The sequence below is a fragment of the Anastrepha ludens genome, chromosome 2 (genome assembly GCF_028408465.1).
Source record: "Anastrepha ludens isolate Willacy chromosome 2, idAnaLude1.1, whole genome shotgun sequence".
Taxonomy (NCBI): Eukaryota; Metazoa; Arthropoda; class Insecta; order Diptera; family Tephritidae; genus Anastrepha; species Anastrepha ludens.
Window position 1 is genome coordinate 91,363,749 of NC_071498.1, and position 24,803 is coordinate 91,388,551.

The following is a 24,803-nucleotide window of genomic DNA, read 5'->3' on the forward strand; positions in this document are numbered from 1 at the left end:
TCAAATTTATTTTCGGAAAATTTGTATTAGTAGCTGACTGACGAGTGACCATAAAGCATTTATGTACTTGAGCTCACAGGGAACTGATTTGGAAGTACAGTAGGTTCTGTTTTTATGCGGTAGATACGTTCCGCAAGAAACCGCATAAAAAAAAACCGCATAAAAACAGAACCTACTGTATGCAAAGTATTGCACATGACGCAGGTACCGAGAATGTTAACCGAGGAAGAAATAGCGACTCCGCATTTCAAGAGCCAATCTTTCTAAATTTCAAGCTGTTTCGGTGGCTTTTTATTAGTAATAGCAGTAATTTTGACAATGGTCGCGATATATTAACAAAAACCATATAATTCCAAATTTCAAATTTTATACAAAGCTTAGAAGAACTCCTTAAACTTTCCAAAAACTAGTTTTGAATTCGAATTTCTAGAAAAAATTTTCGTATGCAGTCTTACAGCTTATTAAATTTTTAGCTTTTTTTTTTTCCTTGGCAAAGCAAACTAAAAATAAAACTCACTACCATCCTAAAAGCCCACCTTTTAAGTTTCTTTTTAGATGCAATGATGTACCGAATTTAATTCTAAAGTATCCATGACCCGTAACACGGTAGCCTGTACGTAATCCACATAAATGTAACACAATAAACAGATACGCAAGCAATGTATGCTCAAAATTTTGTCAAAGGTTCAAGTTTTTTTTTCTGCATTTCTCACTAGTTTTTTATACGACATAATTTTCCTGAAGGCATCATTCAGTTGTTGTAAATATTTTGCCTGATATGCTATTTAGTAAAATGTAAAAAATATGGGGAGAGCAGAGACGACCCGACGTCTATATGCAGTGTTCTACTTTTTATATGGAATAACTTTTTCTCAGTTACCAAAACCCTAGCTCTTTATGCTCCTTGAATCCAAATAAAAAAACACTCAGGCTGCTGAACTACAAAATTGTTCCTATGTTGCAAAAAAAAATCTAAATTTGTTGCACTATGTTATTACACGGCACTATTTATGGTCTATTTGGCAAAGAGAAATGATGTGAACTAGTCATGGTGCCAAATTCACTTGAAACAACGCCCCAATTCACAACTGGTAGATTTTTAATACATAGATATTTACTACATTTGAATATGCGGTATGTAGGAAGGTGTGTTTGTACGTGTATGAATATTGCATAAAGCTTCAGACCGCAGGCAATAGAAAATAATTTTCATTGCATACTGGCAGCCAGCGGGGGCGTATGAGTGATGGCCTGTCTAGGTAATCCGTAGCAGGAGTGATATGAATGTACATGTAATTGAATACATACATATGCACATACATTTATACGCGTATACGCATATTTGGACAACTGTATGCCGGTTATGACGGGCGAGTGCAAGTTGCGACTATCCTTATGTAATTAAAACATAATAAATGAGTTTCGAATGAATTGAAAAATTGTTGTTTTATAGTGGGTATTTATTAACAGATATACCTAGTTGCAATATTCGTACATATACTTTTAATAAAAACAAAAAATGGCCACAGTCAGCAGAGTTCTAATGCGTTGGTAATTTCCTTTAATAAAAACAACAATACAAGATTTTGAGTAGCGAGTACTGTAAATACTCAACTTCGCGCAGTGCTGGAAGTTTTATCTCAGCAAAATTGAATAAGGAAACTTTTTTACAGCAGAAAGAAATGTAGATGCATAGTTATATAAATGTGTGTTATACAAGGTGGTGCAAAATTAATCATACAATATTGTTTTTGAATAACTTTTTTACTAAATAAAGGAATGATTTGTGTGATAGAAATCTTTATTTTGACAAGTTTGGAAAACTTATAAATCTTTCGATAAGGTGATCAATTTCGCGCCACCTTGTATACGTGCAAGTATTTTTTCTGTTCAGGATTTTGAATTTTTTCCTTAATTTTTAATGGTAACGCTTTTACTTGAATATTGCTCAGGTCAGCAGCCTACTCAGCTAAATTTACTACTGAGTGTCTGCACCCAGACCAACCGAACCAACGCTTTTTGCAAAACCAAATTCTACTCCGACTTAATTCAAGCGCAATAACGTACATATTCTCGTTGATGTTGTTGGATGTACGAAATTTTATTTTTTTATTTTTAAAGGTTCACTCAATTAGAATTTAAATTCACAAGGTTGCAATCGGATTTCAATTTCTCTAACGCTCACTTTGAATATAAATATTAAATGCTTAAAATTCCAAAGAAAAGCCTACCAAACATGTACAACTTTATAAATATAAGACATTTAAACATAACCTAAAAATCCTACGAAAAATCGAACTTATGTACTACAACCATATTTTTATTTTATCATTGATTGATTCGCATAATTTCTATGCATTTAACAACTTACCACCACCAGCGCCATTATCGTGCAACATTATCCGTGAGTTGGTGAAGAATGGACGCAGCGAAGGTTTCGGTGTCGAACCAATTGATAAGCTGTCCATATCGGGGCCAGAATCGTCACCCTCGCAGCAGGACAAAGATTCAAGCTCTTGAAAGAGCGCATCCAAATCGCGTTCGCCACGCAATGCAGCTGTGCCGCGACTCACCTCACCCTCCAACTCTTCGGAAGCCTTGAAACGTTTTAGTAACGCAACAATTTTTTGCTTGAAGTTGCGTTGTTGCAATGAAATCGTCTGTAAATTGAAGGATGAAAATATAAGGTAAGCTTAAGGTTTTTTTACATGTATTAGTGTATATGTATGTAAATCGAGTTCTCCTCATTAACTTAAGAAGCCTAACCCGTTAATGAAAATTAATTTTATAAAAAATGCATATATTTTAATGGCTTCAAAGTGATTTGAACCCTTTCTGCTCTACTGATGGCAGTGAAGCTCCATCACGGCACCAAGCTTCTCTTATCATTTCTATATTTGTTTTAACAAAAATCCCTTACAGATATTGGTTAGGATGTAAGTGATGTAACTTGTGTAAGCAAAATATGGCAATTAATGAAAATTATTGATGATTATAATGAAAATTATTTTGAGAATACAATTGTTAGAGGTTTGTTTCAAGTTAAATTTTTTTGCAATTAGATTGCTAGAAATTTTGTTATTGACTCCTCTATAAAAATGTTGATAAAATTCATTTACTAAGATATACAGACAAAGAAAAGGCTGAAATATTGGAAGATCAAACATCTTGAGGTAAGATAATTATTTATATTATGTATAATTATTTATATTATACTATCTTTAACCCGCAGCCCCGCTCGCGTAGGAGTAGTTTTGAGGGATTTAGGATATGTATATAAAAGAATTACAAACAATAATTTCATAGAAAATATTTTTTTATTAATAACCATAGTATTACAATACCCGGCATCCTTTGCTATGCCTCGTTGAATAAAATCAAAACAACCAATCAGAAAAATATCAAGGAAAATTATTTCTATTAATTTTCTATCTCAAACTTTGCATTTGGGTCATAGTTGAACAGCTTATATGGATTATGAAGTCTAGAGTGTGCTATAAATAGTGGGAAATAGGAAAAACTAAGATTTTTTAGATTAAATTTAAGCAAATATTCGATTACACAGGCCGACAAAATTTAACCAACATTCAGACCCAGAAACCAGACTATATATTTCCGAAGGTTTATGATGCGCTGAATCCTAAAAGTGCAAAAAACCCCATTTTTGCCCATATTTGAGGTTATGTAGCCTTGCAGATGTTTTCTTTCACCAAAATTAAAGGATGGCATCTTTAAATACAATCCTTCTTTTTTCAAATGGCGTTTTGTTTGCTCAAATATCATTTTTTTTCGCAGAGATATCGCATTTTGAAATTTTCATGTTTCGAAATTTTCCTACACCTGAAAATCGATTAAGATAACATAGACATGATATATTCGATTACTATATTAATTTTCTTGAATTGAGTCTTATTTTTCTTAAAATTTTGTCTCACACCATAAGTGTGCTGACTCACCACATCCCTACACTATCTAACCTTTGGGTACCGAGTCACACACAGCCCTAACCCCTAGAAACCACCCCTATCATACCGCGAGCAGGCTAACCCACTTAACCGCAAGCAGGCTTACCCACAAACTCCAAATTTACATACTATTAATCCATATATTTCAGGCCCTCAAACCCAAGAGAATTAGTAAGCGACTATATCATGTCTATGTTATCTTAATCGATTTTCAGGTGCAGGAAAATTTCGAAACATGAAAATTTCAAAATGCGATATCTCTGCGAAAAAAAATGATATTTGAGCAAACAAAACGCCATTTGAAAAAAGAAGGATTGTATTTAAAGATGCCATCCTTTAATTTTGGTGAAAGAAAACATCTGCAAGGCTACATAACCTCAAATATGGGCAAAAATGGGGTTTTTTGCACTTTAAGGTTAGGATATCTCGAAAACTCAAACTAATAAATTAATTTTAGTTATCAATCCGAATTTTGCATGGACAGAGAAGCAGATATTAGTTTAAATTATTTCGGATACTTTTCCTTGTAGACTAGTGTTATTAGTGACGAATGAGAGTGGTGGCGCGGCCTGGAGGCTGTGGGTAGGGAGTTCCATCATAAAAACATGCCTATAACCTTCATTGGGTGTATGTATAAAATGTTTTACGTGATTTGGTGTTGTCGTTTCGTAATGTAGCGCGGACAACGTGCAGACATTCACCTTTATAGTATAGATAAGTATAAGTATGTAATTATTATTTAATTATAACCATTTTGTCTGATTGTTTTATGTTTCTTCTTTCATGCGTGGTTGATTGTCTTCGGTAACGCCTAGTAAATTTTATTTTTGAAAATTTGTGTAGAACATTTTACATTAACTGTTTGCTCAATTAATTTTCAAAAATAACCATTCAAGTATCTATTAATCCTGTTTTTAGAAAATTGCTACCTAATTTTGTAAATTGTTTGATTTTAATTTTAATCCAGTGTGAACTAAAATTATGGAGCGAAATCCGATTAGGCATTTTAGCATTTGAAATAAGTTGGGTGGAAACCGCGCCGTTTGAATTTTGAAAAGATTTAATCGAGCGTTTTTTTATATATATAATTAGCGCCTACATCCTTTTCGGGTGTTTTTCGAGAAATATATTTATTTACCTTTCTAATTTATACTTAATACGAACCACAGAGCTGAATCGCTTAAGTATTATATTCTAAATCCCCAGCAAAAGTCTTTATTAAAAAAAAAACATTCACAATACTTAATATATGTTTATATGTATATAATTGGCACGTACACCCTTTTTGGGTGTTTGGCCGACCTGCTCCTCCTATTTGTGGTGTGCGTCTTGATGTTGTTCCACAAATGGAGGGACATACAGTTTTAAACCGACTTCAAACGGCAGATATTCATGACAGAAATACACTCGGAGTTTTGCCATTGCCTGCCGAGGGGCGACCGCTACTAGAAAAAAAAACTTAATAATAGATATTAATTTTAAAATAGATATTAATTTTAATATTTACCTCATATTAATTAAATATAGCGTTTTTAATACTTAGAGGATCGATCTAAACGATCTGTTTCCTTATATTTATATGTAGAATACAAATTTGGTAGAAACGACTTAAGCGAAAAAAATGTCCCGCTCTAATACAAGAGGGCGCAAAATTAATCATCCAATTTAGTTTTGAATAACTTTTTTACATACATTTATTTAATTTATTTATTTTTTATTTATTTACATTTTGAGTGATGGAAATCTTTACTTTACGGTCTTGTTCACAAGTGTCAAACAAGACTGACGGGCGACGCCATTTGCCAAAATTATAACTCTTCCGATAGGAAGACACCTTATAGATGTATATATATAAGATAATAAGGATAAGATATATGAACTTTTTATATATGTATACAGACAAACTTATTTGGTTACAATTTAAATCGGTGAAAATTAAACGCAGCTAAATGGAAGAAAGTATCGAACTTAGGTACTTGTTTTGTTAACCAAATCACTTAGTGTTTTTGTAAATAAGTAATTTTGTTAGGAAAAACCCGTAGCGCTTATACATAAGTATATTTTTACCAACTTAACGACACTTAATTGCCGCCAATCTAAAGTGCTTCCAAATTGATTTTGAACATGCGCTACGGCTTATAAATAATTCAAAGCTAGTCCGCTTGCTAGCAATTTCTTAGTATGCGCACTCAAATCACACATAATTACCTACATTGCATGCTAGTAAAATGAAAATATCCTTCAGTACCTCAATTTAAAAATTAAATATGTACAACTAAATAATTCGCTTCTACATACCTACCCAAATAGCGGCGTGTTTCTTTTTTTAATTATCTTTTCATTTAATTTATTACATCACATTTCTTCGTGTCAAATTCTCAATTTGACAATTTTGGTACAGATAAGCAGTTTTTTGAGTTTTGTGCATCTTCCTCGAATTGAATGCTTCTGTTCTGACCATTGGTCTACTCTAATTTCGTCAAATACGCCAGGACCATTAAATAATTTCTAACTTAGAGATAAAGGCCACTTATAACCTGGATATGCACATATTCATCAGTTAAGGTATACAAACTATCCTACTAAGAGTGATACAAAACTGATCCATAGCTAGTCAGATAGTTGCAAAAGTAAGTAAAGAAGTACCTAGGTTCGGTGCAGATACTAGTGAAGTGAAGAGTACATTTTTGCCTTTAATATAATTTGATTTATTAGCCTAGCAAATCAGTGGTTTCGAAATGTCATAGTTATTGACCGATTGTGCGCATTTTAACGCTATTTACTGACCTAGACATGTAAGCGAAGTAAGTTTCGCAGTTGGATAGTAGCTTCAAATGCTTTACTGCATTAGGTGTGATAGCAACGGTCTTTCATTCGAAAGCCTTGCAATACTTAAAGTAGCACACTCAATAGTTGGCGAAAGGTGACCGAATTAAAATCAGGGTATACTCGTATAATGGCAGTCAAGCTGTTCTAAAAACCTTAACAACTGGTGAGACTCATCACACAATTTTCAAGAATTTAAGTTGAGACCAAAATCCGTTACAATGGAATGAGCTTGAATTTATGTGGACGCCGGGACATTGTGATGATTAAGGCAACGAACTAGCTGATAAATTGGTAGACTGCGGTTCCTTGAAATGTTCAATTGGACCGGAGCCAATTTCAACTCCAAGCAAAGCGGGAGCAGCCAAGTGTTGGGTGAGAATCGTAGTACTGAAAAACGTAAAATTATCAAGTCTATCCTGAAAAGGACTAACAGGGTGGTAACAAATTCCCTTCTGAGACAGAGAAAGAGTGAACTATATTAGAAAACCAGATATTACTAATTACAGAGAACAATACTTGATACGGCATATGGTCACCAAAGACATCGTCGATGGTATTCTTGTTTGGAGGATGAGAATAGTATAAAACATTTTCTCTGCCGTTATTCGGCTCGTATATATGGCACATCCGTGGGTCGCATATATGGATAATGGAGGAGCTAAATTATCTTTCCTTCTACGAAATACTCAGATGCATAAACAAATCTGGGAAGTTTGTAGGGGATTAATGAATAACCACGCCCTACCCGTACCTCTCTATCATTTAAATCCTATCTCCCGCTAAGATATTTTATTTTTGCTCGTGTTAACACTTCGTAGAATGAACTCGAATATAAATCAAATATTTGAAATATGGAGAGCGAACGTGGTTCGTCAGATTTTTAGTGATACTAGCATAAATTAAAACACATAGCTTACATGCTGAACACAAACTAATATTATTATCCTCTTGAGTTCCCTACCGAACCAGAACTTCCAAGTCACAACAACGTTTTTATTTATTCTTATAAGGCATAGGGAGCCATTAATGAAATAATAGCTCTGAGCTCTGCCTGATAGTCTAAATTACTTATAACCAATTGAGGCTAATGTCATTGACTTAGCTAGCTTTTCAGAAGCCCTATAAGTCAACGTATAATGGTATAATGTAGGTATACCAAATAGAGGAGTCTTCTAATAATAATTTCTTGTATCGTGGAGTGCAGATTGAAAGAGCGATCTATTCGAAAAATTATAGGAAAATTTAGTTGCCAAATACTTTATATCACTGTTTTTTGAGCGAGTCATATATAATACATTCGCCTAAAGTAAGACATTATTTCACAAATGCAGATTCTGATTTAGTTTTGTAGGACCCTCATGTTTCCCTTTATTAGCCAAGTTAGTAAATTCATTTTCTTCTCAAGTGAAAATACAATGCCAGCTACATTTTTAGGTATAGAGTTGAAATAAATGAATTCCAATTCTATTTATACTTCAAACGAAGTAGAATCGTGTTATAAAATATTGATATTTTTGTACAAGAGAATAAAAACTATAGCTACTCCTTTGGAAAAAACCAAATACAGCTGTATATATCAATTTTTATTCAATTGATATTTTTGTACAAGAGAATAAAAACTATAGCTACTCCTTTGGAAAAAACCAAATACAGCTGTATATATCAATTTTTATTCAATTGTATGAAATCGTGAATCTATATATCAACTTATATCCAGAAAACGCAAAAATCAACTAACTAACTGAATTATTACTTAAAGCTATTGAACACTTTTCTTTACCAAATACCAATGGCAACTGTCAATGCCAAAGGCAAACCTATAATTGAATAAACTCGTGCATATATTTAACACAAAAGAAACCGCAATAATAAGCGAAAATCCTCATTTAATTAGGTTTGCTATTGGTGCGTTTGTATAGGGGGCTGCTGGTAAAGAATGTGAAACATAGATAAAAAAAGAGGTAAAGTGAAATACATAGTACTTTTTAGGGATCTAAATTTGTTCGATTTTTATGACTACAGGATTTTCGGGATCCCGCTATAACAATCCCGGAAACGATTTAAATATTCAGTACTTTTCAATAACTTAACTCGAAAAAATTGAAACAGTCCTATTTGAGAAGCCACCTAATATATAGTAAATAGTAAATAAAATACATAATTTACACTAAAAGTTCGACCCGAATTGGGGGACATCAGAATTCGTTTTAGAGGTATGGTTCCTTCGGCAAAGTTTCTTATTTTGATCCCTAGAATACGATTTTCACAGAGCAATGAGCGATTTTTAAATCGACCCGCCCTATTATGCATGTATTGCCTTTATATCAATACAGTTTTATTGTTACTTAATCTTTTTTATTTAATTACCTAACATCATCTAGATTATCTTTCACAAACGTTGTTAGAGCTTGGAACTCATTAGGCGACACCATGAAAACTAGACTTAAGGGGTTATATGCAGTTATGACTTTCAAAAAAATCGTTTTTTTTTTATTGCATTTTTGTAATGTACATATATTCAAAAGTATACGCACGATATTTGAAGTAGATCTAAGCAATACTTTCGGAGTTATACCTAAATATGTAGAGATGCCTCGGCACGTTTTAAGGTAGGTATTGAAACTTTAAACGTGTTTTTTTCAAAACGGCATTTTTCAAGTCGGTGTACACGATATCTCGAAAACGGCTTGTTTGATCGGTCAACCGTTTTAACTCAATCTTTAAAGATACATTTTCTAGTAATTAAGACACAAGTCTATGATTACTTTAAAAGTGTTTGATTGCATATAATTAAGCAGTGTAAAAATTTAGATAAAGAAATTGTCATGTAAAAATCATTCTCGCTGCGTATAATAATGTTGAAATACTATTAAAAGGCCTAAAGGCCTAAGTCTTACTCTGTACTACTGAAATAAATAAATAAATATCAAAAGGAAAATAAGAACGAAATCGTTGAAACATATCCCTATTTGTTAAAAATTGTAATGTCAATATTGCTATTTTTACTGCAAGAAAGCATTTCATATGCTTCGTAAGAAATTATAAATCCCGAAATGATCGCGGGCCTTTCGGGACGTAAACCCCGAACAAACGGGATACCGGGATTGCCGTCCCTAGTACTAATACAAATGTATATGTATATGAGTCATCTAAAGCTTTAAGCGCAAAAACCGTTCATGCGACACGTACGGTTAAGTTCATCTGTGTTTGCGCGTTTAAAGCAAGTACATACATATGTACATATGTGGGTACATACCCACAACTAATAATAGAAAATCCTCCTTCAACGGTGAAAAAGTTGAATATAAGAAAATCACGCACAGACTAACGGAAGTGTGAGCAGTTGAAATATTAAGTATCAAAACTTAATTAACTCGTCAACATGACACGAAAGACCCAAAAGAAAACGGTAAGGGAAATGGGAAAATGAGTAGACAATATCAGTAAGTACAAGCTTTGAGTGGGTGAAATCGTTAATTATACTATATAAGTACATTGTTAGCAATTGACACTTAACACTGGCTAAAGTATATGTGGCACAAATGGCGAGTTAGAAATCAAACTGCTGAACAAATTTCTTGACGTTTCTCATATTCAAATAAACTTGTAATAGATTTCTTAATCAGATCTGTCATGAGGTGCATGCTCATAGCTTCTAGTTAACGAACATCTGGCGAAAGAGGCGTAATCCCAATATGACAGTTGTCAAAAAAACAAACTCAGACCTGAAAGACACTTGTGACTTTACCCCTCTCACTGTAGTACGATTTTCGTAGATTCTACGGAAAGGGTATCACTGAGTTCATTCTTACCTCAAAATTGTAGACATTAATTAACGGTTTATAATACGATAAATTAGTTATATGTGCCTATTAAATTTAATACAAATATTTTTCTTTAGGAAATTTGCTTGTATTTGACTATTGCTTGAGGTCAACATTTTTTTCGAAACGTCAAAATTTAGTATTCATCTCAATTCCTCCAGTATTTGCAGGATTTAGTGATAGCAAGTTTTTCGTAGCTGTAACGGAGAAACTTCATAACTTTTCTAGGACAGGCTCAATGATAAGTATATGAGTATTGTGTAAGTATACAAGTATTGCTAGGAAATTTAGAAATCTGTGTGGAAATATGATAGTTTGTATACAGAGAAGAAGATTTATTATTTTTGCAAATGGCGTCGTACATCAATCATATTGGGCACTAGTGAACTAAGTACAAGCAATGGAGCGTGTTAAGGTCGAAATAAAGATTTCCATGACACAAAATTATTTTTTTTTTTAGTAAAAAAGTTATTTAAAAACAAACTTGCGCCACTTTGTATAACAGAACCAAATAATTTAACAATATACTGGTAGTCGAACCATAATCATTATACAGTGAGGGGCAAACTCCATTCCCTATTTTTTTTCATATTATGTGAAAAATATACAACAGATTTAAGTTTAATCGGTTTTGTTAACTAATGTTAACCGATAGAATTCGATTACACTATGTGTGAAATATGATGTCACGCAAATGTTTGCCTTTTTCTTTAACGCAAAGTTGAGCTCGTATTTTTGCATTTTCCATGACTTTTTTTAATGTATCTGGTCCTATGGCTGCAATTTCTTGTCGAATATTTTCTTTTAAAACTGTAAGTGTCTTCGGCTGGTTAGTGTAAACCTTTCCCTTCAAATATCCCCACAGAAAAAAGTCGGGAGCAGTTAAGTCAGGTGAACGCGGCGGTCAGTCAAAATCACCTTTTTTTGACACTAATCGACTTGGAAACATTTCGTTCAGTAAATAAATAGTCAGGCGAGCTGTATGGGCCGTTGCGCCATCTTGTTGGAACCAATAATCTATTAGGTTATTTTTCTTTATCTCAGAACGCAAAAAAGTGTTAAGCATAGCCCGGTAACGTTCCCCATTCACAGAAATTGCTTCGCCATCGTCATTTTCAAAAAAGAAAGGTCCAATGATGCAATCCGCACATATTCCACACCGATACCGCACATATTCCCGATATTGCTGTGGATTTTCGTTGCCCCAGAAACGATAATTTTGTTTATTGACGTTGCCATTTAAGTCAAAATGTGCTTCGTCACTCATAATGATTTTGTTCCAAAAATCGTCTTCAGTTTCTGCCAAATTTCCCATTGTTTTGCCGTATTGCAATCGTCTAGGGTAGTCTTGTGGATTCAATTGTTGCACAGTTTGAATCTTGTACGGAAACAACTTCAAATCGATCCGTAAAATAAGTCGCATTGACCTTTTACTGATGCCCAAAGCCTGAGCACCGCGTTCAGTCGAAAGATTTGGATGTTCCTGTAAAAGCTCCTGTGCAATGGTGATATTGATGTTTGATCTAGCTCTGCGGTGTATAATTGGACGTGGCACATTACTGAGAATACCAGTAGATTTAAATTTAGCATATAATGCACGAATTTTCTTAGGATCAGGTGCTTTTTTCCGAGGAAATTTTGCACGAAACGCGCGTTGAGTCAGAATAATTGAGTTCTGATTCTTAATGTAAAGTTCGACGATTTCAGAACGTTCGACAGGTTTTAAAATGTCATACTTTACATTAGGGAATCGAGTTTGTCCCACCCTGTATATCATTATCATTATAGATATAGTCATTTTCGAGAGTTTTCACTGTACCACAAAATGTACGTACTCGTACTATTATATATCTATGTGTGTAAATAAGCCCTGAAAGCATATTCAAATTAAATTAAATCACTTTTCACACTTCACTCAGCCTAAGGCGAACGAAACTCACAAAGCTTGTTTATGAATTAAAGTACGTAGCTACCGTACATCCGATGGAGTGGGTGAACAGTTGTGATTGGGGTAGCCACTGTCACATTTATACGCCTTATACCGTGCCGTGCCATATTAAACAAACTGAGAGTAAAAAACCAAATTGTATATTATTAAAATATTAAAACTGTAAACTAAATGTGCGTGGTGCGAAATTTTCCTGCTTTTTATGAAAGTGTTTACCCTTTTTCGACAAACGACCAAACTTAATTTCTATGTAGAAGTGTAGATCGTTTGAAAAACATAGTATTTATATATGTATGTATATAAATATGGAATGGAATGGGGAAGATGGATAGATGAATCGAAGAGTTGGATGTGGACCAGCGTTAAATTATCGTTGAACGGAAATACAATTACTTAAATATAAATATAATAATAATATTCCGTATACGCACTAGGAGAATATATTCAGGAGTATATTTACACCGCATTCGAGACTATCTGATGGTATGAGTATTGTATAAAACCGATGCAAATGGTGTTGGTTTATATTCGGCTTTGCCCCATCAAATTTACAGCGAGTATGCTTTGTACTCACGTCGAAAAGTGCAAAGTTAAAAATTCGAAAGCACAAATGCGTTCTTAAAAGCCTTTACTGGCCCACATTTCAAATTCAAATGCACATTTCGAATCTAATACATACACATTTCTATGCAGCTTTTGATTACATACAAATAAATTATTAAACAAACTAACGGGTAACAATAGGGACCCGTTTTGGCATATGTGAAATCATTGTTGATTAGCCCAATAAACTTAATTAACATACATACAAAATAAAAGATGTTTGAGTAAAATTCTGTTAAACAAATAGCTACCCCACCGGCTATGGAACATTGATCTCGATGAATTACCTTTAGGTGACTCAGCCATCTCATTAAGACATGTGCGGCATATCATGGCTACTTTTATAGGATGAATGCTCCTTTTAATTCAATACTTACTCTTCTCCCCTAGACTTTGATTTTTCTTACTGTAAGTCAACTTTTGAGAAGTTACGTCTTACAAGTTACTTGACATAAGGCCGTCGTTTGTATCTTTCTGTCTGTTGGTTAATTAATAAATAAATAAATAAATTCTCTATATAATGATGTGTTTTGAATATTTACCTAACTTTCAAAAATACTTAAAAATCACTCAAAAGAATTTTCACATACGAATATTCAATTAATTTAACTTTTTATTGCTCCACACACAATTTAAACAAAGTCGAGCGCCAAAAATGTGTATGAAAGAAATGAAAAAAAAAAAATAAATAACTAAATAATTGGCGCGCACACTTCCGTTAGGTGATTGGCCGAGCTCCTAGTCTAATTTGTGGTGTGCGTCTTGATGTTGTTCCATAAATGACGGGACCTACAGTTCTAAGCCGACCCCGAACAATAGATATTTTTAGGAGGAATTTTTTACGAATTCAGAATGGTAGTGACAATATCACAGAAGTCATTTCGCGCCGAACGTTTTGTTTCAAAATATGAAAATATGGACCAAAAACTTAATTTCATTTTAACTTAATTTTGCGCTAAAAACAATAAATAAAGAATATTGGGCTTTAAAATAGTATTTATTAAATAAAAAATGTACTTTTACAATGCCATTTCTAACCCACAGTGAAAAATTTTATACTGAACTTGATTTGCTAGTGATGACCATCAGATTGCCAACATTTTACTGACGGACCGCGTGACTTTGGCATTGTTACAGCAATTCTGAGGCAGAACATGATGCCGCAATTATTAGAGCTCAAACACACTCTACTCCTCACTTAATTGTAAATGAAAGTATTGTACCTTTCACACTAACCACCTAAAGTTCATTGCTTCACAGTTATAGAACGAAAGTTAACTGGATCGTTTTAAGACTATTTTTTGAGCTTTCAACTAAACTAACATGATTATCTTCCACTAGACAGAATAATTTTTTGTTGCAGATCTTATTTTAAAGCGTGACCTATCCGAGAACAGGTGGGGAACGGCAAAATATACCTTTACACATTTTTTATATGATATTTAATGAACGTTGTACCAGTATACATTTTTTTACTTTAAAAATAATATTTACGCTAAAATTTGGCGTTACAAACGTTATTATAAAAAAACCACTTTCTGTGTATGTACAAAAATAGTTTTGCCATATAAACTTAATAAGTCAGTCTATAATAAAGTGCTAATAACCTGACATCATAGCATTTGCAAGTTACCATAGCAACACAACAACAAAATGCACAGATTTGCCATCATAATTTGTGAATGCCATAAAGCCAGTGCATTTGCACTTAATTGCGAATTACTCTAATGTACTAAATGCTTTGTGCGAAGGCATTTTAGCTTTATTTTTTATTTCACAGGCAAATCAAAATTGCATACGATTTGTTCCATATCAATTATGGAATACTCCATTCACGTAGTTTTCAGCATATCTTATAAATGTCCGGCGCCTATTGCGTTTTTGAATTAGCAGAGTGTATTTAATCAATGAACTTTTAGCGAAAATTAATTTCTTAAATAAATCTGCTAGCCAAAAATATTCAAGTACCTATGGATGAGTATCTAAACTCACCACTTCCTCAAAGCTTTTGCAAAAGGTGGAGTGGTGAGTACTGTGGGCGTTCTATGACTACTTACCTGAATTCTTCCAATTTTCTATTTCATAATTCAAAACTGGTCATCAAGTAGGCGTTGCCTACACAAATTTTTCGAAAGCTTTCAACACTGTTTCACATAGTATTTTGTTGTTGAGGCTTGGAAAGTAGGGGTTCCATTCAAATTTTGTTTTTCTAATTTGCATGAGCATCAATTTTATTGGAATTTATGTAGTTACATGCGAGACACGCACCCTCAATCAATCCTTTCATATATTTCACATTTCGTACTCTCGTAAAGTTTTTAATAAGATTTATGCCAAATGTTAGATGTAACACCAGACTAATTTGCATATTAAGTATTATTAAAGGGTTGCCTTGAAAATAAAAAGCCGGGGTCCTTTGACAACAACAAATGCCTAAAATGCAAAATAAACTTAAGCACATTGCTAAACAACATGAAGGATAAGCAACTCTTAATCTGGCAAAAAAAGCAACAAAGTAAAATAAAAGAGCAAAAATGTATCAGAGCATGTAATAGAAAATATGTATATACGGTCGAAGTAAGAGGCGACCACCAAATATTCACTTTCAAAATATTGCTACATAAGTTTTGAGATAAATAATAAGATAAGATAAGGCAACACTAAAGTGGGTATGTCAAATCTGAAAATGTCATCATAAACTTTGGTATTGACAGTTATTGTACTCAGAACGCTTTGACATGCGCGCGTTATTTGTATTATTTGCAGGTACTTGAAAGATTTGCCTTGGTCAAAAAATGTAATTAAATCCTAAACAATCTACATATGCAATGATTGTTTTATGACTTGCGACGCACAAAAAAACCTTTACTCGCTTCGAATTTTGGTGGAAACTCAGCTGGGTTTCCGCATTCACTCCCGGTCAAATATTGAATAGGTCTTTAAAATTTTACAAATCGTTGGACGCATGAATGCGTAATAAACCGTCAATTTAAGAATACTTAACCGATTAATACTGTTACGCATTTCAATCAATGTGGATTCCAAGGATACATACACCTACATACATATCCTAATTACATATAAAATAATTCTAAAAAAACCCTTTCTATTTCTGGCGCTTTCTACTGGATTATCGGTAAGTTGCGTTTGAAGTTTGACGTTGCAGCTATTAATAAAATCGATGTAAAATGAATGGAAAAATTTCTACTCAAAAGGATTTATTTTTTACTTTGCTTTGTTGAAACAAATTTATGTATGTATGCAGAATGTCGATATACGCTCACTTTTTGCTGACAAATATATACTATAGGTATATAAACATACATATGTATACAGTTAAATTTCAGTCATCATTAATTATCATCCGCGGCAGTATTAAATTATATAGTATATAATTATTTTTATTGAACGCGGGTGACTGACAGTGGATGTTTTTCTTTATGAAAAATTTTCGCCCGTGGATGGATTGCACTTATTTTAGAATCGAACACGAAAAAAGTAAAGGGCAATGAAGTGGTGGGAGACATCACCATAAGAAATTTTTTTTTACATAAAAAACTTTAAGGGTAATTTAGGGGTAGTCAGAATTTTCAAAAAATTGGATTTTGGTTTTGCAAACTCTTAAGGGGGTATTCTAGTCTAGGAATTTGAAAAAATCGAAATTTTTTTTTTTTTTCAAAATTCGATAGTTTAGATATTCAAAAATATCTCCCTAAAAGGATTTCGCAAAATTCGAATTATTTTCGAAATTACAACTATTTTAGTGACGCGACAGCTAGACTGGTTTGAGCGGACGGCGAAATTCAAACGCGTGTTTCTCGAAACTATTTCGTTCGATACGGTCGGCACGATATCTCAAGTTCTAATCAACCGATTTGCTTGAAATTTGTCATGAATATTCCTTAAATATATCTCTATCGTATGAAGCTCGAAAAACTGGAAATTTCAATTTTTTAATATGTGTAAACAATTCTAGAAAGCTTAAAAATAAGAGAAAAATCGACCTCAATTTTTTGAGTAGCCGCCATTTTATGGAAACATTTTTTTTTTTTCGTTTTTTCTGGTTCATACGATAATGACATTCATATTAATTAAGAATTTGTATTTTTTTTTTCCAGATGACCACAAGGGTAGAAATCGTGACGACGGGAACACTGCCTTTTTCCCCCCCTTCCACTTCAAGGACGCATAACTCCATGAAAATTCATTTTTTTTTTTTCAAATTTATTTTGTGTGCTCCTAATATATGAATAAATAAATGATAAAAAAATTTATCGTAAAAATATCAATAGCTTTTTTTTTATTCATCGTCAAAAAATGCTCGGAATTCGGGCCTCTAGACTAGAATACCCCCTTAAAGTATAATATCTTAAAAATATTGTGTGAAAATTTGAAGTGAATCCGACACATCCGAGTTATTCAACAATTAACAAAGGGCGCTCCGGAGCAGATGGCAAAACTTTAAATGCTTTTTTCTCAAAATTTTTTTTTGAACTGGTGATCACTGTAACTTAAAAACCGCTTAGTAGATTTCAATAAAATGTATAGTGCTTTTGAAAAAGATAAACAACTCGTGCCTGATCGAAGGATTTTATTTCAAAAATTTCGATTTTTTTTAACAATTTCTCGAATATCTGAAAAATATTTCCTGAGGCCTCCATATTGTTAATTTTGAAAAAACACAAAGCAGCTTCGATCAGGCACAGGATTATCAATTAATAAAATTAATTTCTCTTGTTCGATTGATTATAGATGAATCTCCAAGGACTGGTGATGATCACGGCAGGGGACTTCTGGAGAGTCCACAAACAGCGATAACTTGTACAATTATTAATTTTTTTTTTTTTTGAAATTTTGCTAAAGTCAAGTCGAAAAACATTGTATTAATGCTATGTTTTTATTTTTGTAAAATAAGGCAAAAAAATTATTTAAAATCATAATTTTTCGGGCCTCCGAGAACTAGACAACTGTTGTATACAAACAGACAAGCAACGGAGCGCGTAAAGTTGTGATAAAGATTTCCACCACTCAAAATCACTTTTTTTAGTAAAAAAGTTATTCAAAAATAAAATTTGATGATTAATTTTGCGCCACCTTGCATTAGTGATATTAGTAACACTATATTTTAAGTGATCTACAAAATATTAAATACATATTTAAACATTTAGATACATTTTTTTAATAACTGTTTAAGTTTTAATGACAGAGAAAGCGCAGCTATCCGTAAAATCGTACAGAAGTTTAAAGAAAAATATAATACCCAAACCATGGCTAAGTAGGCATCATATATGTATATAATATGGATATTTATTACACATACACATATGCGTTATGCATTATACTTATATTATATTTCTTCACGTTTCATGTTGACGTCTCACCTAATACTCGTACTTAAATGATTATAGGCAGGTACGCGACGAATGAAATTTCAAAGAAAGTGTTTACTCATTTTAAGTTAGTTGTTATTCACTTATGTTTTACTTGGAAATACAAATTCGTAACTTTTTAAATAAAAATGTAAATGCACACATACACATACATGTATTATTTTTTTTTTCGTTTTTAAATTTTGTCACTTATTCTATGCTATACTTAATTAAAATTCTTTAGCCTAGGGGTAAAAAAATACACACACGGAATTTAAACAAAAGAAAATGCCAAAAACTAGCGCATCAATAAGTTAAAAAAAAATAAAAATAAAAGTTTAGAAAATGATATAAAAATTGTCGTTCAGTAGTAGGCAAATCTTTTATATGCTGAGTCATTTAATTAATTGTTTGTTGCGGCATGACATAACTACCAGGTGCTGCTGCATTGCCGAATACAATCGCACTAATGCAACTTATAAGTAAAACAAATACAGAAAGATTGGTAATGTAAGTAGATGCTAATGAATATCTCACTGAAGTATGAATCAACTTTGCAACTCTCATTCTTGGAAATATGGAGCAGGTGGTAAAAGAGGGGCGACGATCAATTGAACTGATGCAATCATAACAATTACTTCAGCCGTCGTATTATATGTATACATACATATATATGTAGTATGGCATACATTTTTAAATGACAAAAGCACTCAACGGGATAGCAATAGGGATTCTTTTATCACTAAAAAAGACTTTAGGTGTAGTACTTTGGGAATAAGATGGTTCCCAGGGAACAATAAATTAAACAAAAGACTAAATTATTGCTAACGTACTAATGGAAACATACGAGTGGAGATGAAAAAGTAGCAATACCTGGTGAGCTAATGCGGGACTATAAGTACTAAGTTTCAGTCAAATCTGTTTGTTAGCCTTTAAGATACCGCCGGATAAACAAATCAATCGGTAAGAAACTATCAATATGGAGAAAAGTGAGTTTTGTTCCTTAGTTGAGTTTCTCACTAACCTAAGAACAACAACACAGATTATTTAGAAAAGATTTAATCTTACAACTCCTACTCTAACTCTTGGTGAGAAAAAACAATGTTTGAACTTCGCTCGTTTGACGAAAAATTTACATGTGAAAGCAGCAACAAAGATATAATGAAAGAGTCGTCGCTAACGACTATAGTTATACATCATAAACCTGTCTTGACTCATCATTTTCAATGCCACCAGGTAAGTTTTATTAGCACGCCAACAAATTGCTACAAAAGTTGCCCTGTATGAACGCGGTCTTACCAACATTCATTAAGTGCTTCTAAATAAATGCAATTTTTGGCAGCTATTTTCCAACGCTGCCAACATATGTTTATTTATACAAGTTATACAAGTCGATTCGCCACTTCCAAATCTTGATATGCAGTAGCAAGCAAATCAGGTAGTAAGATGATGACTAATTCTTTTTTCTGTGGGTTCAGATATGAATCAATTACAAGTAAAAAGGTCTAAATATTATATATATATATATATATATCCCCCCATACATTTAGAAGAACTAAGAAATGTCATTAAGAAAAAAGGGAAGTCAACTTGAAAGTACTTCGTTATTCGATTACCGCCATAAGGAAGTTTGCCTTCTAAATAATTAATCACCTTCTTTAGAGTGATTTCCTGTTTTCTTCGTCTTTTTTGACTTCCCAGCGGAAGATTATTTGTTCACTGAAATATGATATCATCACAGGACCAAACATTATTCAGATCGAAGAAATTCAAGGTCAGTATTTTTAATAAAATGTGAATATAAAACATAGTTAATAAATTGTTATTTTTAAAACTTTACTACTTTTTTATACTCTTTATATGCTCATTTTATCTGAATTAATATACTTTACGGAGTTACATTGAGCAGTTAAAATTCCTCAACAGGCACTTGGGTCTTACTACATTGTTTTTGTTGACCATGACTATCCCGAATTATGTAAATTGCATTTATTGAAGTTATACGAGGTTTTCTATTTACATTCCTGCCCTAGCAATAGAAAAAGGAACATTGGTGGTTGAAAACGGTTTTATAGCTTTTTAAAATCTACTCCATGGCGATAAATACATTCGTACATTCGCTTGAACTGATTTTCGAAGCACCTTTTTCAGTCGCGTTTCTAGGGCGTTTTTAAAATTGTGTGTGATCCAACGCGAACACATCTTTTATCCCACAAGGCGATCGTGATAAATTTTATTAATGCTCGTCATACTAATGCCCACCGTGACGATCTTGCTCATCAGTAGCTGATTTTGGAACACCTTTCCGGAATTCATCATTCTCATATGTTGTCATCAAAACGTTCTGATTGCGTATATGTAAAATGTGTCAAACTGTCCAATAGAAACGTCCGAAGACGTCTAACAACACTAGAAGGTCCCAAGGCCAGAAATATTAAAAAGCAACCTTCTTAAATGGCACTTATATAAAAAATATCGATCACAGCTCATCAGAGATTTAAAGACTACAGATTTTTAAAGACTATTTTAGAAACAATAGCCAATAAAAAGGTCATTATATAAAACATAGATCGAAAAGTGTGAGCTTATTATGTAAAATAAGATAGTTACAAAAAAATATTTCACACTAAGTAGACCGCAAATTTAGTAGCGAAATTCTCTCACAACTAGCAGAAATCACCCTTTATAAATCCTTTAAAATGCGTAATCTATTACTTAGCGCAGACCCTTAAACGACAATATCACTCGATGGGCGGCCTTTAGAGTGACAGGGAGTACCATAGAGAATGAAACAATTAGTGTAAGCATTACATACTGCTGCCTCCATTCATATATTGTTCGAAATGATACAATTGATCCACGCATGATCCACAAATACATATCTGACCTTTCTTCTCCTGATAATGACAGAGAAAGAGGAAAATCCCCTCACTGTTGGAGAGGCATATTGCGAAAATACTCATGATGAAACAATTTAGAGAGGTGTGGCCAAGATCAGACTGTTAGTCAACTCTCAGCGAATTTGAAAGAATCAGCTGATTAGCTGACGTCACTGATATTGCATGGAACTTCGTTGCAGTCTAAATAACGACTGATTGGACAAGTGTGTGAATACGTGTGAAAAGCGCAGGCAGAAAACCAAGTTACACTCACACAGTTTTGCTTCGGATGACCAAACCTGGTAATCTATCATACTTGCAAAAGGCATATTGGGAAAATACTCGACCAAAAATTAATTTACATTAATTTGCACGAGAAAGGGGTGAACGACTTCTATGCTTTATTGAACGCTTTCGAAATAGCTGAGAGGTTGCTGCGCCAAGCATGAAAAGAAATGAAAGAAGTTTAGTACACATTCATATGTAGAGCCCAAACGTGAATGGCGAATCACGTTTAATGATGATTAATAATGAAATATTGCAGCAGCCATAAGATGATAAGGAGAAAAGCACCAAAGATATCTAGACAGAAAAATATTTACTTTGTTGTTGAAAATGTTGACTCTAGTACTACAATAATTACATTTGAGCTTACTCACGATTTTTATCAGTCATGTACTTGAGCTTGTAGACCCAAGCGATGCATGAAATCCAAATAATATATAATGTCAGTACTATGAACCTAAAGCACTTTTTCCTGATCTGAGCGTAAATGACTGCAGCATTTGAGAACTTTAATATTTTCACCCATTAGGATGGCATTGATTATTATCAGCCGAGTTACTGGTTCGAAACTCTTTGAACTCACATCTACATTGACGCCATTAACATACAAAGTCTTTACCATATCAAGAACTTAAATTTGAACATTTCCTAATAAGAAAAACTCAATTTAGTTGACTAGCTGTGGCGGCCACGTTGTTTTTGGCGGTATCTGCAAAAACTTTTATCCTCCCTCCCTTGCAAGTACACGCATGAGCAGCTGGAGATACTTTAATATAAGCTATTTAAGGATAGGGTTATCTCTAGGGGCGGCGACATGAATTGACCACCAAGATTTTACTGTACTGTACGATTTGACTGCACTTAACATTTTCCTACTCCGAACTGATCTTTAAGCTCACTAGTTTCCGATCAAGTTCTTCAGCTCGAAACTGAAGATTAGCACAAATAAAGCAAGTAAAAGATAAAATGTAATCAGAACGTAAGATTTATGTACATATTTCGTATGGAAACTAATTCAAGCAAACGGAAATATTTCAATAATCTCTACTTAGTTCTCTATTAGAGTATGAATGGCATTAAAGTAAATATACCTAATAAATATGTTTTTCAGTGGAAGACTCTAAAACAAATAAAACAAATAAATTTGTTTCTTGTTTGTTTCTATAATGTGGATAATTTTCTCGCATAAAGGTAAAGAATGACTTCTCGAAGACTACAAAAGAGAGCCAATTTCAAAAAAGGCATCTAAAAAAATCTCTCTCCTACGTTTTACACTGGAATTTTGGGAAGCCTAATTCTAAAAAGAAAGAAAGTAATTTCACAATAACGGAGACAAATTATGAATAACTTAATAAATTTTTTTCGGCTATCCTAAGGCACATATTTTGCGTTAAATAACTACAGCAGAAGGACCTATAGACCTCGGCCGCCGTAGCCGTTGGTTCAAATCTCGGTGAAACTCCAAAATTAAGAAAAACATTTTTCTAATAGCGGTCGCCCCTCGGCAGTCAATGGCAAACCTCCGAGTGTATTTCTGCCATGAAAAAGCTCCTCATAAAAATATCTGCCGTTCGGAGTCAGCTTGAAACTGTAAGTCCCTCCATTTGTGGAATAACATCAAGACGCACACCACAAATAGGAGGAGGAGCTCGGTCAAACACCCAAAAAGGGTGTACGCGCCAGTTATATATATATATAGAAGGACCTATTGACATGTTTTGACAATTTTTTTCTTTCTTATTTAATTTGAATAATTTTTTTATGAAAATATAGTTCATCCTCCTACAGCAACCATATATGTAAATCCAAGTTTCTAAATATATGCAAATTAAAAAAAATTAACAAATTTCCATCAAAATTCAGTAAATTTCGATACACAGTTTTAAAACCCATTGAATATTAGTGCAAGCTTCAAGTGGCTTAAAATCGCGCTGATTTTCGAAAAATTTATGTTTTTTTTTTTGTTTCGTTTATGGTGCTGGGTGCTTTCTTCTATTCAAAAAAAGTTGTTAAATGAAAAAAATATGCAAAACTGTCAAGAAAAAGAAATTATAAAAAAATTGGCGGGATTTAAACAATTGCATACCAAAAATTTTCCTAAAAATTCGCATTAGCAACCGTGGAATTTGGGTGAAAAGTTTATGGAATTTTTCTAATTTGTATATAAAGCTTTAACTTCGGATTTATATGGTTTTTGTTTGACAATGAAAAAGAATCAAAATGTTTAGGTGCTATTGTTTTGTCGCGAAGTGTATATTTAGTTGGCTATGGTAACCCGAATAAGTAGCCCCGAAAACGTTATTCTTAATAAATCACCACTGATAAGGCCATACTTCTGGAGGTCTGTCCACGCATAATAATGCTATTTTTTTAAGGCAAATGAAATATTTAGCTGTTTTAAGCTACAAGCATTGTCAGTACAGGAAACTTGCTTTATTATCTCATCTACAAAATCCTCACTGATAAAGAGTCAGCATAAAATTATACATATATTGCTAAAAATAAATAAAGTAAACATTACTTTCCAAATAATTTATTATAAAACACTATTTTTAAAGTAATTAGTCAGCTCTCTAGCACTGGCAAACAAAAAAAGTTTACAAACAAAACAATGTACGCCACATTAGCAACAGCAAGCAAGATACTCAACTTGATTGGCGTGCCAAAACCTGGCATTGACCCCACTTTTGTTTTGCTCAGAATAAATGCATATTTATAAGTATGTATTTAAGTTATTCTGGTTTTTCTTGTTCGGGCGCATTATGTAGATTTAAGTAATAAAAATTTTGAATATGTGTTTTTATGCCATTTTTCGAATAATTTATAGTTTTTCATTAGGCAGAAATTTAGTTCGCAATTTTACGTGAAATTTAAAATACAATTAGGGCGCAGTGCATCAACAATGTATTATGTGTTTTTAAACTTTAAGGGTTTTTCGAATACACTACAAACAGATTTCCTACTATTTTTCTCGACATGTCTGCGCCCTAAAATTCTTTTGTTTACATTGCTGAAGAAAAGTGCATAAATAACACTTGCACTATTATTGTTCACCTGCATATGTATTTATATGTGTATATGTAAGTACAAATTTAGATACT

The 24,803-nt window shown here is 33.1% G+C and overlaps 1 protein-coding gene and 1 long non-coding RNA gene across 3 annotated transcripts in view; both read right to left on the reverse strand.

Moving 5' to 3' along the window:
* The window catches only part of LOC128854740 (phosphofurin acidic cluster sorting protein 2), a 95,292-nt gene that overhangs the window by 22,812 nt on the left and 47,677 nt on the right, over positions 1-24,803 (reverse strand). For both annotated transcript variants that reach the window (XM_054089067.1, XM_054089066.1), the window contains exon 4: positions 2,372-2,660. In XM_054089067.1, the coding sequence (XP_053945042.1) occupies positions 2,372-2,660 (289 nt within the window). The remainder of the gene's footprint in view (positions 1-2,371; positions 2,661-24,803) is intronic.
* On the reverse strand, positions 17,417-24,799 carry LOC128854741 (uncharacterized). The gene is made up of 2 exons (XR_008453643.1): positions 23,408-24,799; positions 17,417-23,115 (listed from the first exon to the last, which is right to left on the reverse strand). It is a non-coding gene; the product is annotated as an uncharacterized LOC128854741 (long non-coding RNA).